Raw genomic sequence first — 17409 nt, 5'->3', positions numbered from 1 at the left:
ACATTTGTCTAAAATATAATAATGGATTTATTTGATCTTGATGAGGCAGAATTTATCATTCCTGAAGTTGATCGTGCGAAGAAGGAATTTTTCGATGATGGAGCGATTCATACCTGGTCAACTTGGAAAACTAACTTCGTTAATGCTACGATGAACCTAGAGCGAGCAAAGAAGATAATCGATCATATAAAAAACTCACATGAAGAAGAACGATTTATCTTTGGAATAAAATTTATCGCACAAATGCCTGATGATACTTGGATCATTCGCGATAAACGAGACCCAATACGCGGTGGTAAGAAAAATGTTGTTCTTGATAAGAATTCAAAACCAGGATTGTTATTGGGAATCGACGGTCCTTATTATGCTAGGGCGTATCCATCTAGTGCTGTTGTTTATGGAATTTATCGGCTGAATAATAATCCTGATGTAAAAAATCTACCTGCGATGAAAGAATCGCCGATGATAAATTGTGTTGCCGAGCGAGTTATTGAGCACATGAAAAATGCCCGACGCGGATCTGGCTTGACTCAATTGAGGTTGGATAAAATTAACTCATGGGCGAAGACGGTTGTTAATGGTGCATCGATTGACGATGTTGCTGTGTTGAGCAAGAAACTTAAATTTCCTATCACGGTTAAAACACTATCGGGCGAAATATTATATTCATCACCGTATAGTTCTCGAGGAACACCAATCGAAATTGTTGATCATAATTCGCACGCGTGGTCACAGTCGGTAATGATGTTCCCGAGGGATCGTTCTGTTAAATTTTATCCCGTAGATTCCGGGAAAGACAATTCCGATGCAATGTTTAGGTATATCAAAATATTAGCCGCGTCCGATCCAATATCGGTTTGGTTATTTTCGAGCGAAGAAAAGTATGATCAGTTTATCTTGCCGCGCGGAGATATTTACCGTGATGAAATATTACACGAATCGATGAAAAATATCGCAGTGAAGTATTCATCAAATCCGGATCAGTTATTAACGAACTGCTTTACTGTTCCATCTGTTACTGCTCATGCTGCTAGAGAGAGAAACTCGTGGAAACCTACAAGGAACGAATTTCTCACTGATATTCAACTTAGCTGTATCGAATACGGCCATGGAGGATTGTGGAATACCAAATATTATTTCGAAGATATGATTTCCGTTGACATGAGCGCGTGTTATCCTGGAAGTTTCCTCGGATATGGCGATTGTGCAGATTACTTTGCTAAATTTGGTCATCCAACCAGCGATATGACAAGGGTATCGATTAACGGACCGTTACCTGATTTTGTTATGACAGGATTCGCTCATGTTACTTCATTCGAGTTTGCTGAAAACTTACATAAAATCTGCTATATTTGGTTTGGTCGGCATTTATCTCAGCGAAGATGGGTCCCTACGGTATTGTTGAGATTTATGTTGGATTCGTCGATGTTAATATCGTTGACGGTAAGTGAAGCGATTATATCGTATAGGAAACAAACTGAAGTGTGGTTACCCACGGATTGTGAAAATGCGAAAGATATCGGAAGAAAAATAATTGGTAAATTTACTCAAGGAGGATCAGTTGATCATAAACACCGACACGCTAGGTTATTTATCAATGATGCCGAGATGGATTTTATTATCGCCGATACCGTATCGCGTGGAATATTTTGTAACAGAGAGAATATTATCATTGATGGAGAAAAGTTGGGTACCGTGATTAGTTATCTCGATGGAGAATCAGCGCAATATACTCATTTAAGATCATCGATGCTAGCTTATGTGAGTATTAATTTGCTGTCGATGATAAATAAATTTTCTGATATCGCGGTAAGAGTTGCAACGGATTCATTTTATATCGATAAGAAATTTCAACACAGGCTGGAAAATTTAATCACTGATGGTTCTTGGGGAACTTGGAGAATAAAAAACGAGGATATTCTAGATTATTGCGAAAACGCTGATGTGGAAGATTGCGATAAGTTTCATAAGGATAAATACGATGAAGTATCAACGGCCGCATCTGCATTTGATCCGATTTCACGAAGTAAATTTGTCTACATGAACGGTCCTGGCGGTAGCGGTAAAACAACAAGAGCGATAAATTTATTTTCAAAATCTGATATGATCGTGTTGACTCCAACTCACAGACTAGCGCGAGAAATAAAACAACGCGGCGTTGATTCTTGTACGTATCATAGTTATTTCAAATACAGCGGTGGATTATGGGATTCGGCTCGCATGGGAAATAAATATATCAACAAAATCATAATATTTGATGAAATTTGTACAGTAAATTTAGTTGTGTTAAAATCATTCCTGGGTTGGTTGGAGGAGAAAAACACCGCTGTGATAATGTGCGGAGATCATGGTCAGCCAGATCCTATTGATGGCGAATCTCCACATGAATGGCTCAGGAACTTCGTTGATTATTATGAAGAAATCGATACTGATTATAGATCCGATGATATTTTACTGACCGAGTTTAAAAAAATGATTCGGTTGCAACCTAATAAGTTTCAATGTGATGTGATGAGAAAAATAATCAACGAGACTTCGATGGATAATTTTCTAACCTTGTGGCGTCCAGATCATCTGATTGTTGCTAGTAGAAAAATTATTCGCGATGCTATTCAGGAAATGTTATTCAAGCTTCATTGTGAGAAATTTCCAACATTGCAGGTACCGTTGTGTTATAGGCCCGCTGATACCAGGAAACAAAATATTAATGTTACTTTGCCATGCGGAGAAGAAAAAATATTAGTTTTGAATGATATTATTTTCGTTGATATTAATCTTGTCAATGATGCGATAAACGCGGAAAGATCACCATGGAAACTCGGATACGCAACAACGATACATTCATCGCAGGGATTGACTGTACATGGCCAAGTTTGGATCGTCGATGATAGAATTTCTTGGTCAAATTTAGTTTATCTAGCCGTGTCTCGAGTAAGAAAATTATCTCAGTTAGGTAGAATTAAATTTCACATTAACGAAGATGGCGGTAATTGAGTATCCTTCGGTATTATTTGTAATTCCTCCTTGGTAAATCCTCGTTGTGGTGCTAGTGAATCTAAGAAATAAATTGCTGGTCTTCCTGACGATCTTGTTACAGCTGATATTTTATGTGTTGTAACACTCCAGGTTGGATCAGTTGCTCTTTTTCTTCCTCCCTCGGCTTCTCCTTCCTTATATAAATATCTGACTATGACGCTACCTAGCACAAGCGGAATTGTGGAACTTCGCTTTAGTGGTATATTTGGTTTTGTAATTGCAGTTGCGGGCTTCATTGATATTGTTCGTGTTACTTCGTTATTTAGTGCGTTAATCACGTGAGGTAATCTTGTTACCCAATCGTGAGATCGTTTATCTTGGATAAATTCTCTCGCGTATTGATATCCGAATAATCGTTCTGCAAGAGTTTTATTGAATCTCTCAACGATAGCTTGATTGTGATGAACACCTACAATACCGCGACGGATTTTAACATTATTCTTTTTCATCAGTGAAGTAACCGCACCGAGGAATTCTCGTCCTGGATCAATCTGAAGAAGTTTTGGCCATGTTAACGGAGATCGCGAGTAAATTTTCTCAAATGCCTTTGAAACTTCTGTTGCTGTTTTATTTGATAATGGTTCTGCTTCCTTGTATCTGCTAGCAATATCAACAACCGTCAAAACATATTTGTATGTAACTCCGTCAACGGTATCGTAAGGAAGAAACATTAAATCAGCCTGATGGACTTCATTAGGGACGCTGACAGAGAAACTCGCATATGATATTTTCTTAGGCGGAGGAAGATAAATTTGCCAGACTGCTTGTCTCGATAGCCACGATTCAGCGACAGATTGCTTTACTTTTGCTGCCTTGGCAAGTTTGGCAATTGCTGATTTTCCTCGCCAAAATCCTCGCGGAGAATAATATATTTGCTCCATTATAAATTACCAGCACCTAGTACTAATTTACCTTTCATCGCGCCTTTTATTAACCAAGTTGCCAATTTCTCTTTGAAATTTTTATCAGGAATAGCATCTATTGCGTGAATTAATTTAATATCAGCGAGATGTCTTTGTTGTAAATCTCCGCTACGATATGCAAGATCGTGATAGTAGCATGCGTTATCGATGGCGTTTACTGGATCCTCGCCAGGATTTGGTTGATTATTATTATTGAGTCTTATATCGAGCCTCGTACCAGGTCCACAGTAATTGTATCCTGGCAGATGTTTCTCTCCGGGATATTTCGCCCAAGGAACTCCAGGTAGATTTGTTAAGGAGGCGGCGATGTCTCCTCCGGTTCTACTTTTTTTTTTACAAATCTAAACTTGATTGTCTTGCAAACTTCACATTCACCTTTGATTGCATTTCTGTTGTTGCGTGTAACGACTTCGATTGGATTTATCGTAGCAGTTCGAGTGCGACACTTAACACAATATGAATCCATAATATTCTAATAACATGAATGTAATTGATTTTTCAGCCACAAAGAAACGCGAGCAAGTAAAACATATCGCGGCATTACCAAATTCGATCAGAATGATAATCATTGGACCATCGGGATCTGGAAAAACGCAGTTGTTGTTGAATTTGATTATGCGATGGTTAAAATGGGATAAATTGTATTTGGTTGCGCCATCTGTTGATGATCAGCGATGTTATCAGGTGTTGAAGGAATTTAGCGATAATACTGAGGATGGCACAATAGAATTTATAACAGATATCAATGAAGCTCCATCAGTGGAAAGTTTAAATGGCGATGCTAATAATCTTGTTGTTTTCGATGATGTGATGCTAGATAAACAAACTAATCCGGCTAGAATATTCTCGCGTGGCCGACATAAGAACACCGATGTGATTTACGTGACGCAGCGATATACGCAAATTCCAAAGGTGATTAGAGATAATTGTAATATCTTATCGGTATTTAATGGCGTTGATACTCACACGCTGAGAAATATTCATCAGACTTGGTGTAACGGCGATATGGATATAAATAAATTTAAAAATTTCTTCAGTCACGCTCAAGCAACACCGCACGGATTTATCACGATTAATCTTCATGATCCTCGTAGTAGGTATCGAGTAGGTCTTGATCAGATTTACTCATAAAATTGCAGCTTTTTTCTTGCAAACTTCATCGACACCCAATCATTTTCCCACCCCCCCCCGAAAAATCATATTTTTTCTATTGTCCAGAATGACATAATTCGCACACAAAAATTGCATTAAGGGTCGAATTTATGCAAATTAGTTTTTCTGGAAAGGTTTATTTCTGTTTTCTGAGGTTTCTGCAGAAAATGTTCTCATAGAAGGTTTTTTTTTGTTGGAACGGTCTGGTCTGTAGAACTTCCCTGCTGCTTCCACCGAGAGACATGTTATATTGCTTTGCCTTTCGCCGCTCGATACGCATATATGAATCTAGACAAAAATTCTGTATAAATTTTGACAAAGGAACTACTTTTTCTCTCATTCTGGCTCAAAGTCACGTCCAAAAAAGAAAACATGCCAATGCATATAGACTAAATAGGGATGTACTGGCATAAACAAGATTAAAGATAAAGAGCCAGGAAGGAGATTCAAAGAAGAAAGTCATGGAAAAAGAATGACAGACTGAGGAATAATAATTACTTGTCAAGATCTTCTTTTGCAGTCTCTAGGAAAGGAGACATAATCGGGATCGCGGCATTATTCACCAATAGGTCGATCTTCCCGACGTTTTCCAATGCATGTCTTGTGGCTGTCCAGTCCGCAAGATCCACCATGACTGTCTGGATCCCAGGCACCTAAAGTCAGTCATGGTCACAAAACGTTATTACAATGCAATGAAACGTTCATTATTATATCGAAAACTTTACACGTTTCATAGGCAGATGGTTAAATGATCGGTGTTGAACTGAAGTACATAAAAGACTTTTCAGTGCCCAGTCCATGCTATTAACGAGCCTTTTTCAAAGACATACAACGTCAGAATTAAGAAAGACGCGTATGCTTACAAGTCCAAGAGAACATGTTTGCTAAAGCTGTCGACCTCAAAGCATTTTTGGTTTGTTTTCTTTTCTCTTGTTTATTGGGGGGGTAGTGGTGGGTTGGGAGGGGGTAATAAGCTTTTACATATTAGCCCTTGGCACCATATTACTTGATTCTTATTGTGGGAGAGAAGACTCCGTGAATAGAAGGGAAATCCAAACTTATCCTGGCCGTGTTCCTCAGCTTCGTTAAACAATGCTACTAAGGTTGGGTTTTTCAAGTATTACCAAAAGAATGAAATATGAACGACCATCTGAACGTGTTTCTAAGACGAAGTTATTACTAGAATTGGACAAATACACGTCATCTCTTCTTTCACCAGTCCCCAGTCGCCGTTGTAAGCATTATTATGGGTAAGTATGTGGAAAATATGTTCAGACTAAGCGGACTTGGCTCCATCTCCAATTAAAGATTTTTACCAATATTTAATGTCTACATTTAATTTATGTAACATTTTAAAATTTAAAATCTACTGGGCATCATAAGTATCAAACTAGAAAAGAAAACATTGTATGTCCTCTCAATTTAGGGGTTTTAAGTTGATAAAATATTTTTATTGTTTTATAATAAGTTTGCTAAGAAATCATTGTTCCCAACATCTGTTTGAAAAGATATTATCATTTTCCAGCCTAGAAGCTTTAATTTACAGGCTGGGATCTTATTTTTCCACTCACAAACAGCTGTACCTAGTTTATTCATTGATAACTACCTTCATTAACCACGGCAGCCTGGACACATATAAAACATGCAGTATGGGCTTCGGGGACCTAATTTCGTTGTTAATTCACATGTATAATATACACTTAACCTGCTTAAGATCACATACCATAACATAAAGTGTATAGTCGTTAACATGGTAACATCAAAACCTGAACTTATGAACAAGGTCTAACAACGAATGACAGAGACAAAGATCATCATCAATTTAATGTTCCAAGCATGCGCAGTGCCTGTGAAATTTAACCTAAGTCAATGAAGCGCAAAATCTGTTAGAAATTGACTTCCTTTTCAAATGACTGAGTAATGCCATCAAGATGTACCCCTAAGATCCATGATTCCTTATAGACTAGTATACAGTGAATATGAGAAGCGCCTGATCGTCAGATAAATGTAACAACTTAGCCTAACCCAGTAAAACATAAAATATAGGTCACTGTGACCAATTTGGGTATGGGTCTAGTAGTAACAGAGATGGATAAAATCAATAGGTTTAATGTTGTTGTTGTAAGGTTTTATGCCATTTTTCAGCATAAGATAGGCTATACACGGTGTCCAGTATAAATGGTGGAGGAAGAACCCAGGAAAACCCCGGGAAGAACCACTGAACCACGAGAAACTACTGGCAATCTTTCTCAAATATAGGCATTGGTCGAGTCCGAGACTTGAACCCACGCTGACAGAGTTGAGATGGCATTGATCCATAACGGTGAACACTTTAGACCACTCGGCCACTCGATTTAATGATTAAAGATTTAATAGCAAAATAACACAATTGAACCAATTTCAGTGAGATGTGAAATATAGGCCACAGTGACTGTTTACAACGTGGATGTAGTACTCTTCAAGATGCATACTCTCACCACGATTCCAGGCAGAGCAGTGCTGCACAGTGGATAAAAACACCAAAGCGAACGTTTGCCTAGGTTTTTGAAGAGGGTGTGGTACGTATCAAGATACATTACCTCACCACATTTCAGTATGACAGCATATACAAAGGGCATAAACACCAATTTGGACAACAGATAAACGTCAAAACAATATACCAGATGACGATAGGTTATAGTTACGTCCCTTTGAGGTAACGGTGTGGCACTATTATAGATGTATGCAGTCATGAGAGGTTATATATCCCGGCCAGTATATTTTATGGAAGAACGACATGACATGACAGGACTCCAGGATGAACGATCAACCCAGGTGAAACTACTGGCAAGCTGTCTCACATGGCCATGATGACCGAGCAGAAATTTGAACTCAAGCAGATAGACGTGAGGTGTATAAGTTATTTGTAAAGGCGCGCGTCTTCAACTACTCTGTCAATAGGGTAATTAAAATATAAATCAGGGGCTGAAACTGTATGCATCCATACCATATCAAAACTTTGTATCATTGGACGTATTAACTGCTTAAAATGAGCAATTTCATTGCATGTTTCATAGCTTTTCGAAACGGGCTTACGTAAATATCTTTAATTCTCTGCAAAGTTATTTCCCCTTAGTCGTAACTTCCGCATATGTATGAGGGGTAGGTAATGCACTTCATACATCTAGTAATTCTATAGTTTAATAAAAATATAAGTAACTTTTAAAATATGTAACATCATTTGGCGTCCATGTATGGAGGATTGAAGGTTATGAAATAAATGAAATCTCTATATTACCCTAATTCGTGAAAACCAAGCAAGTTATGTTTACCTCTGGACATAAACAAACAATCAGGATGTATGGTAACCTCACCCCACACTACTCTATCCTACCTCATTTTTCAGGCTCTCCAGAGTTTCCTGTGTCTTGCTCAACGCCACGCATTCTGCCCCGCATTCGGCCAGTTTTTTGATGATTCCTCGACCTATTCCTGTAATGAAAGGTGAATATTATTTTTATTTATTTTTGGGGTGAATCTCAGTTCGTCGGAAATATATTTGTATCCAGTGCACTGACTAACTATGATTAGTATTTGGATATGTCCTAAAAACAATCCGACGGCCATAATGGCGGTACCCCTATATCATTGTTTTTAAACCAAGACCTATCTGATATCGGGTAGATTTGCGACGTGGGACACTTCCAATTTGCCAAAACGTCTTTGGAGTCACAAAATGTGACACTGATTGCTGCTGAATAAAGCTGGCCCAGTATTACCTATCTGAAAACAAATTAAGTTTACACTCATGCTGAAAACCCCCAAACAGACATGTTCAGTGCATAAAAATTGTCGAATTTTAGCACAAAAAACCAGAAAAATTAACCATGAAAACATCTTTTTATTAGAACAATACTCTCAATCTAGTTACGGAAAGTCCAAAGATTTCCAAAAATCTAAGAATTTTTGCAATATACCGGACATTTCGTCTCTATAAGAGGTGTAGCTATTCAACAGTGAGTTGTTTCTCATGGAGATTTCTTAGTCCTTAGCAGCATATATGGCTAGTTAGAGCTTTAGAGATGTCCCCCCAAAACAGACCAACATACCCGAAGGCTTTACTGCATTATTTGAAAGAAAAACTTTTTTCGATTGAGTTCCTCTGATTTATTCAAGTTCTTGTGTAATCTTAGGATTTCCATTCGTTACTCGGCCCCCTTCAGATATCTACCTGTTGATCAGGTTTCCTTCAGTCCGCAAAGTCATTATCCAAAACTTTGCGTTACATCTACCCGGAAGACCTTTATGAAATTTCTGTAAAGTTTTAATTAGGAATATATTATATTTTGTGTAATTTGTTTCGTATGGGCTCTCTGTGTCTGAATTCTGGCGTTATTTAGTTTTATATGTCTTATGGGGGTTATCAGTGAGCGAGTGCGGCGTTCGTCATTTTGCCTGTATATATGCCCTTTATCGTGGATCTTTTCTTTCTCCTTTGTGTTTTGTTTTCGTCATTCGTTGTCTTCTCTTTTAATTGCTTTTCTTATAAACAGTTATACATTTATATATTTATACATTTGTAGTATTACACGTGTCAGATGTAATGTCACTACAGTTAAACTAAGTTTGCCGATTCACAGTCTCCTCTAGTTCCTCGTCAAAGTGAAGTGTGTAATAACTGTAGACTGGGTTGGCCCTTTCTCATTTCTTTTTTCTTTCTTCATTATATCTGTATCTTCCGGTGGTGTTTATTTCTCGTTTGACATTTCAGAGTTTTCCTAGTTGTGTGTGTTCCTTTAGGTCTCTCGATTTTTTTTTTCTCTCTCCGGCCACAACCTCTATCGGTAATGATTTATTGGTCAGGTGCATGGCCGCAGTTTTCCATGTCTCTTTCAGATTATGTTCGTTTTTTGTTCCTCTTCTTAGGGTTTGGTTTTCGGAGACATTGTCAACTCGATCCTGTGTATTTGCGCTTGTATCTCTCCGTCATTACATTCCTCTTCTCGTGTGCTCTTTCTCCATTCTCATTCTGTTTCTCCTATTGATATGGTATTTCCTCGGTGTGAAATGCCAATACGATTTCCGCTTGAACTTCTCCATTTTTTTTTTGGTATAAGTGTTGTTGTAATTCAAGATTTAAAACATGTAGTAGGCCAGGCAACAAATTTTACTTTTCTCCTTGACTCGAATGACACGGGCTCTTGTTTGGATAATTGTGTCTCCACAACATCGGTTCCCGACATCACGTTCTGACCCAAATCAGGTTCAAGCGTGGCTCCCAGGAAGTCCTTTATGAATCCTGAAAAGTAGCATGGGGCCCGGTTCATGATCAATTTAGGGTCAAAGCAAAATCAGAGATTGAGAACCACTGCTATACACAATATGTTCATACCGCTATAAGTAACATGAGAATAATGCATGCCACAGTAGCGTCAGATCCATTGTCCTACTTTAATGACCATCTGTGCAGTCTTCAATAGCAAGAGTCAACATCACTTCGTTACACGTCATTGCGGACAAAAACTGAATTATACTCAGTTATCTTATCTCAGTTATCTGTAATGTGTTCCAACGTGATAGAGACACCCTTACTGAGTAACGATTTGTAATGGTCATGGATGATGTAGTATCATATAGAAATAACTTATTCCAGTTCGGCCGAATACTTAGTGAGTACCTCTAAACCTGGTCAGCGTTTTATAACAGGATGGAACGACGCTATCGATGAACTGTAATACTTTGCGCAAAATGCTTACATTACTTGCGTTTATAACGGCAAATAATAATAAAAATAATAATAATAATGATAATAATAATTTATTTTATACAGGTAATTCAGCATAATACAATATTCTCCCTGAGGCCATCATGATAAGCAAATTAATATAAATACAAGAGAAAGATAAAAATGAAAAACATTAAATAAATCAATAATAATAATAATAATAATAATAATAAAACATGCTTACATATTTTAAAAATAAAGCACGCAGTGTATATAAAATGTATCAACAAAATAACTGGAGTGCATGTATTTCAATATTTACAATGAAAACTGCCCTTCAAAATATTAGTCGAATGTTTTTGTTTCGAACAAAAATTTATTTCTTTTCTAATTGTTTTAGGTTCATTCCATACACTAGCACCGGAGTAAAACGATTTTTTAAAACTATTCGTTTTCGGAAATGATGCTTTGAAATAACCATTTGTAACTGATCTCAATTTAGGTCCTAGGCACGGTTTTTCTAATTTAAAAATGAAACATACCATGCACATATGGTGGACAAAGTTCAGTCTTGACTTTGATCATTGCTATATGAGATACTGTTATGCCTTGTATCACATATATCGATACTATTTACATTCTTGTAATACAAAATGGATTACCGTTACTTACTGAGAAATAATGAATCTGTACCTCAATGATTTAATACTATAAACATGATCAATTAGTGCACTTGATATTTCAATGACTCTTCTAGGTAAGGTAACAAGCTGTGACAACCTACAATATTCAATCATGCTTAGCCATCTTGCATTCTTAAAATCTAAATCGTCTGTGTTGAAATTCACATCGTAATACATTATAAATCATGATCTAAAGCTACCTCAAGTTCAGTTTCAAACTTCTCTATGCAAGATACATGTGAATCAACTGGCCTGTAGACATAGCATACTAGTGTTGACTTTGATGAGGCAAGGCATATTTGTATCGATATTGTCCCAAGCTGATAGATCTTATGGTATTTTTCGTTCACAGGAGGCCTGACCGTTTATGTGCATAATTCACCATCTCTTTCTTTATCAATGGTTTATGTACTGTCTTTTCTTTCAATTGCATAGCTCTCTATACTGATCTCATTACTTTGTACATCTTCACCAAGGAAGGTTTCACATAGGTCTAGCACATACAATGTTATTTTCTGATAGAGTGTTAGTTTTACCTCCTCGTCTCTTGGCAAGATGTATGGAATCAACCTCGTCACAACCAAGCGTGCCAGACAAGTATGCATTTTTTCTTCAGTCCACTTCCTTTAAATTACCATCTATTCCCTCTGTTCCCCAAAACAGCGATGCGCTTGAATATGTCAATTTTCATATATATTTGTCATAATTTAAACTCATCACATGTCCGATGATGAAGATATCATGAGACATTACAGACTGTTTATACTTCAACATGCAATCTCTGTGGTAGATTTTTAGATTGCTCATTGAATGCACAAACTAGATTATTTGGATCCTATTACTGCACATGGTATTGTGCAACTATGTGGACAACCTTTTGCGAACGTGTTAAAAGAAAATTAGTCTTTGGTTATAGTAATAGTCTTCGCTTACTATTAAGCCGTCCAGCCTCTGCCGTGTTTCTAAACGACAATGTATTTAGTTTTGATTATCTAATTTGAACGTATGTGTTTTCAGTGATGGCAAGAATATCTAATAGTAAGAATTTTATCTTGAAATCTATGTGAAATATCGATATTCGTTTGATTCTAATATTATAGACAGATGGAACAAATTACTATTTAAGTGACTTCCGTATTTTTGTTTCTAACGATTTATGTGGTGTCATGGTTTTGTATTTGTACGTAAGACAACTATGATGCTTTATGATTCAAGATACTTTTATACTTGAATTTAGACGTGTGGACCGTGCAGTCTGAAATAAAGAGTCCTTATATATTTTCGTGTTTTATTACATCATGTATTGTGACCATATAACTTCATTAGCTGTACCTTATAATTAATTTAACTTATACGAGTACCTAGTTTACAGTATTGCAATTATAAATAAAAATATTTACTCATCTTCCACTTAGACAAACAATTTGTGTAGGTTTTAAAACTTCATATGATAATAATAGTCGGAATCTAAACTATTTGAAACAGCTCATATAAATGTGCATTAGAGTACATGCACTGGAATTTTCGCACCATGCTGTGTATGTGTGCACGCTTAACGATGTTACGAAGGAGTAACCGCATATGATCATCATCATTCAGGGGATTAATTCAGAACTAAACGTAAAGCTCTTGGGCTTTCTAGATTTCAGATACATATGTAAACACTATAGCAATACACTGTTTCTTCAAAGTACAATTCACTAAGTAATGTTACCTATTTTTCATTACAACAACGCATTCTAGGTAATTCTTGTAATTAGATTCAATTATGATTTATAATTTTAGCAAAACTCACTTGAAATCAAATGAACACGGAAAGAAACGCAAACAAAGTCGTTGATGTCTTTTTGAATTATAGGTATTGATTTTTTGTACATATGGACTAATAACTTGTAACGATTTTCTTCCTAAAATTATCAAATTATCTTTAAATTGCAAATTAGACATGAGGTACTTGGTAATGGATAGGTACCCTTATCTACTGAGAAAAGTATCATTAGTTCTCAAGAAAATCCAAATATGATAGATTACCATCTTCGCTAGCCAAAGTTCTGATATATTACCTTATCTACACCATGGCGGATCGAACAGATATTTTAGCGCTTTGACCTACCGACATTTATTGGATTTCATGAGTTTCCTCCCTTAGTATGTAACCGCAACTAAACAGTATCGTAGCGCGTAACAGTGGTGCATTGAACATCAGCCGAAAATGGTGGAGACAATTCGCTTAAATAGAATACTATGTAACTTTAACATAGAAAGTATGCGTACGTACCAGAGAGAAGCTATTACGTGTTTATTTGAGTGAAAGGTATTTGCACAAAGAGGGATAGGCAGTTGAAAATTGCTTATTGATGAGTCCGCTTTAGTTGTATGCTTCTCCTGTCTCAATCAAATTTGTTCAAATTTGGACAACTTAATTTTGTTTGGATGCGATGGCTTGCATCCAACGAAATTCACAGACCCGAAGCACAGAATTATCTGCTCGATACGCTAAGGTGTAGACGGGTTTAAAATATCGGAATCTTGGCTAGCGAAGCTGATAGATTACGTGTTGTACTTAATCTAAACAGTTCAGTTACCATCAACTCGGGTATCATTACCCGATCTAATTTCCCACAAGAGCCTCTTTCTAAAAATAGCCACAGCCACGCTCACCATAAAATATACCTATTTCACCCATGACTTCACAGACGCATAGAAGCGTTCAAAGTTGCAGAGAGGCTCTCGAGGGATAAAATAATAAAGTGTATTTCTGGCAATTAAAGTTTCTGTTCGTTGGTAAAATAATGCTCATTGCTGGAGTGAGGAAAAGACTATCAATCCGAAAGAATACGCATAATACTTGACTGAAAACTTAAGAAGGAATAATTTCGTAAATCGACATGTGTCACAATTTCTTATATGATGTGACTTTTTGAGATATTATTGTTTGACCTCATTTGTGCATTTCATTTTAATTTTATTTTTTATATTATTTCCGTGAGTGCGGTATTAAAATTATGCATTAAAGCTGTCCCTTGAACCCGTAAGAAAAACTTATATTATTGATTATGTCAGCCACATATGTTATCATTTTTATTTTATGTATGTATGTATGTATGTACGTATAAAATTTTTATGCATTAGCCGCATTTAATTTCCTTCGTTTCTCCAAATACCACTCACTGCTGTATGAAAGACTGGGTTGATGGGAAGTAACTGAGTTTTGCACGTCTTTGTTAGAGCTATTTCCGTCATACCAAAGTAGCCTATCTTGGGTTTGACCTGCTAGATATGAGAAAATTATAGGTATCGTAATGTATATGCTTGCTTTTATGTAGGTGTCAAGCTCTGCACCCTTATTTTAATGAATATTTTTGATATTTCAAGACGGATACATAAATACAATTGCACAACATGTCAACGTATATTCTTCAAAGTAATTTAACTCCACAGGAGCAGATACACTTTAGAGAAATCATACATAAGTGTCACCAATGTAACGGTCATGCAAATAAGGATGCATATACCATTTTGTTGACTCTATTGTCGAGTAGAAAAATGAAAGTTTTAGCACACCGACGTTTTTGCTACCTTCATGGCCCCACTGTGAAATTGTGACCCGAAGTAAGAATTCACAGTGACCAAACCGTGTAATCTTAATGCAAAATACATACGACGTAGCTCTTCAAGATAACACAAATCAACGTTTAGATTTCCACCAAAAGTGCCTCACATATTTCGATTTTTTTAATAAAAAAAGGATGAACCATCCCAGACATCGGTCCCATCCCAAGAGTCATTATTAACATTTCGAAACCACTGTATACGTCTGAAGACTACCCCACTCATAGTCCAAAGTTTCAAGTCGGTGTCCTTAATGATGTAGGAGATATACAACATTACTAACAGCGGAACATGCTGACAGACAGGACGACATACTCCCCACCTTTCTAAAACATGCATGGGGATTAAATTCACTGTTTTTTTTTATTTTAAATCTAACTTAATCATTATGCCTCTCAATGATAATAATGGAAAGATTTCAAACAATATCAAGACTTTGAGAAACAAATTTGGTTGGTTTAGAAAGTTCACCTTTTATGAAACAGTTTTGCATGAAATGAGAAAAAAAAATAAACAAATACAATTGCTTTTATATTTGACATGATATGACTAAAAACCAAAAACATTACTACGTCTGCAAGACTTTTATTTTAATTTTCAATAATATGTACACTTTTATAATAGCTATAACATACTAATATGATTATCCAATTCAGGGTTCTCAAGAGAATTTCAAGATGGGGGGTCCTGGACTCTTCAATAATTTACATACAAAGGGTCCATCCTCCAAATGAGAGTCCCTGGACTCTTCAATCATCGCTGGCCGCTTCTATCATGGAACTACAGAGGGTCCATCCTACAAATGAGAGTCCCTGACATAAATTCGAGTCCCTCACTTTCAAAAAAAAAGATAGAAAGGAAAAGCACATGCTCATTAATTTTAACAATATCAGGACTGAATTCTTAGCCATCTGTTAGACCACACTAGAAATAATTGTTTTCGTCCTTAAATTAAATGTTCAGTTTAACATTATGCACGTAAATTTATGAACTTCTTTCTACCGCTATACCAATACAGAAAACAAGCCATAAACCACACCAATTAGTTTCAATCTCAAGATTGGTCACTTAGAATGCTGTGTAGTTTTCTGCAAATAAATAGCATCTCCATTCCCACCAAATAAACAGACATAAGTAAAACGAGTTGGTTACTTATAGCTGCACTTAATGTCGCTGACGTGAAAATGAACAGAATTAGATATGATAAAATTCGCCATACTGTGTTGAACGAAACATAATTGGTCACACTGGCTCCATACCTGATTACTTAAGGCTAACCTCTAGATATTGTGCACTTTAAAAACTGGATCAAGCAAAGATGACGTCGGGCTTATCAAATAACTGTGTAGAACACATTTATTTATGTGGCATCAATGGCGCGTGACATTCAAACCAGTTTGCATTGGACCACACCTTTAGGTTGATCTCACTCAACAATGTCCACGAGATTTTTAACATTGATTTTGCCGTATGTACTTCTCATGTCGTGTAAATAATGACCTTCCAAAGGAATATGGATGTATGAGGATCCAAATAAAATGAATAATTGACATTTAAACGTATGTACAATCAAATTGTAAAAACGGCCATCATCACCTCCAACATGACCTGTATGATGTTTATTACAGTTGTGCATTAGAGCGTGAGCTGAACTAGAGATACTATGAAAGTACGGTCGCAACCGTGTCCAGACTATGCCCGAAATTTAAAATGCAGGTGGTATTGAAAAATAGAAAAAGAAACATGACAATTCTCCCCACAATAAAACAAGAACAAAAAACAGGCATCTCATTAATACCTCTACCGCCACCTCGCCCTTGTAGTAACCAAATTAATTCCTCAACCGCTCTCTTTCACAAATGCCTCCTGACCAACATGTCAATGCTTATAAAGTCCCCATTGCCCATGATTTAAATACCTCTACCAGCCCTGTTTTCCAATGTCGCTTCCACTATATAAATACCTCTACCGGCTCCAGTCACCAGTGCCCTCTTGCCATCGAATCGAATATTCATTCTTGTATCCTCGACAGTTCATACGCTTGAAGCTACGAACTCGTTTCTACTGAGATACAGTATGGTGAGATAATAATATAAAAATTCTCATCACCGTCACGTGATCCCTTTTATTCTCCTTCACAACTGGTTAGCGTGGTATGTACAAGTGTCACCTTTAGTATATACTAAGTGAAAATTTGTAACTTATTAACTCTAAAACCAGTCATTCAAATATGTTCAGGGACAATTTGTTTGCAAAAAACAACTGTATATGCGCTAGAATAGACAATTTTATATTGTAG

The 17409-nt window shown here is 36.6% G+C and overlaps 1 protein-coding gene across 1 annotated transcript in view; it reads right to left on the bottom strand.

The window, feature by feature from the left end:
- Window positions 1–17171, bottom strand: part of LOC149777760 (L-xylulose reductase-like) — a 35709-nt gene extending 18538 nt beyond the window's left edge. Inside the window, exons 1-3 of the mRNA XM_089940441.1 lie at window positions 17074–17171; window positions 8485–8582; window positions 5610–5764 (exon numbers count right to left, since the gene is read on the bottom strand). Coding sequence (XP_089796567.1) covers window positions 5610–5764; window positions 8485–8582; window positions 17074–17125 — 305 coding nt within the window. The 5' untranslated portion in view covers window positions 17126–17171. The remainder of the gene's footprint in view (window positions 1–5609; window positions 5765–8484; window positions 8583–17073) is intronic.
- Window positions 17172–17409: the final 238 nt, after the last annotated feature.

The sequence above is a fragment of the Sinohyriopsis cumingii genome, chromosome 17, assembly GCF_028554795.1.
Source record: "Sinohyriopsis cumingii isolate HCF-2022 chromosome 17, ASM2855479v2, whole genome shotgun sequence".
Classification (NCBI taxonomy): Eukaryota; Metazoa; Mollusca; class Bivalvia; order Unionida; family Unionidae; genus Sinohyriopsis; species Sinohyriopsis cumingii.
Note: the sequence above shows the minus strand (reverse complement) of the source record. Positions and strands in the feature narration are given on the sequence as shown.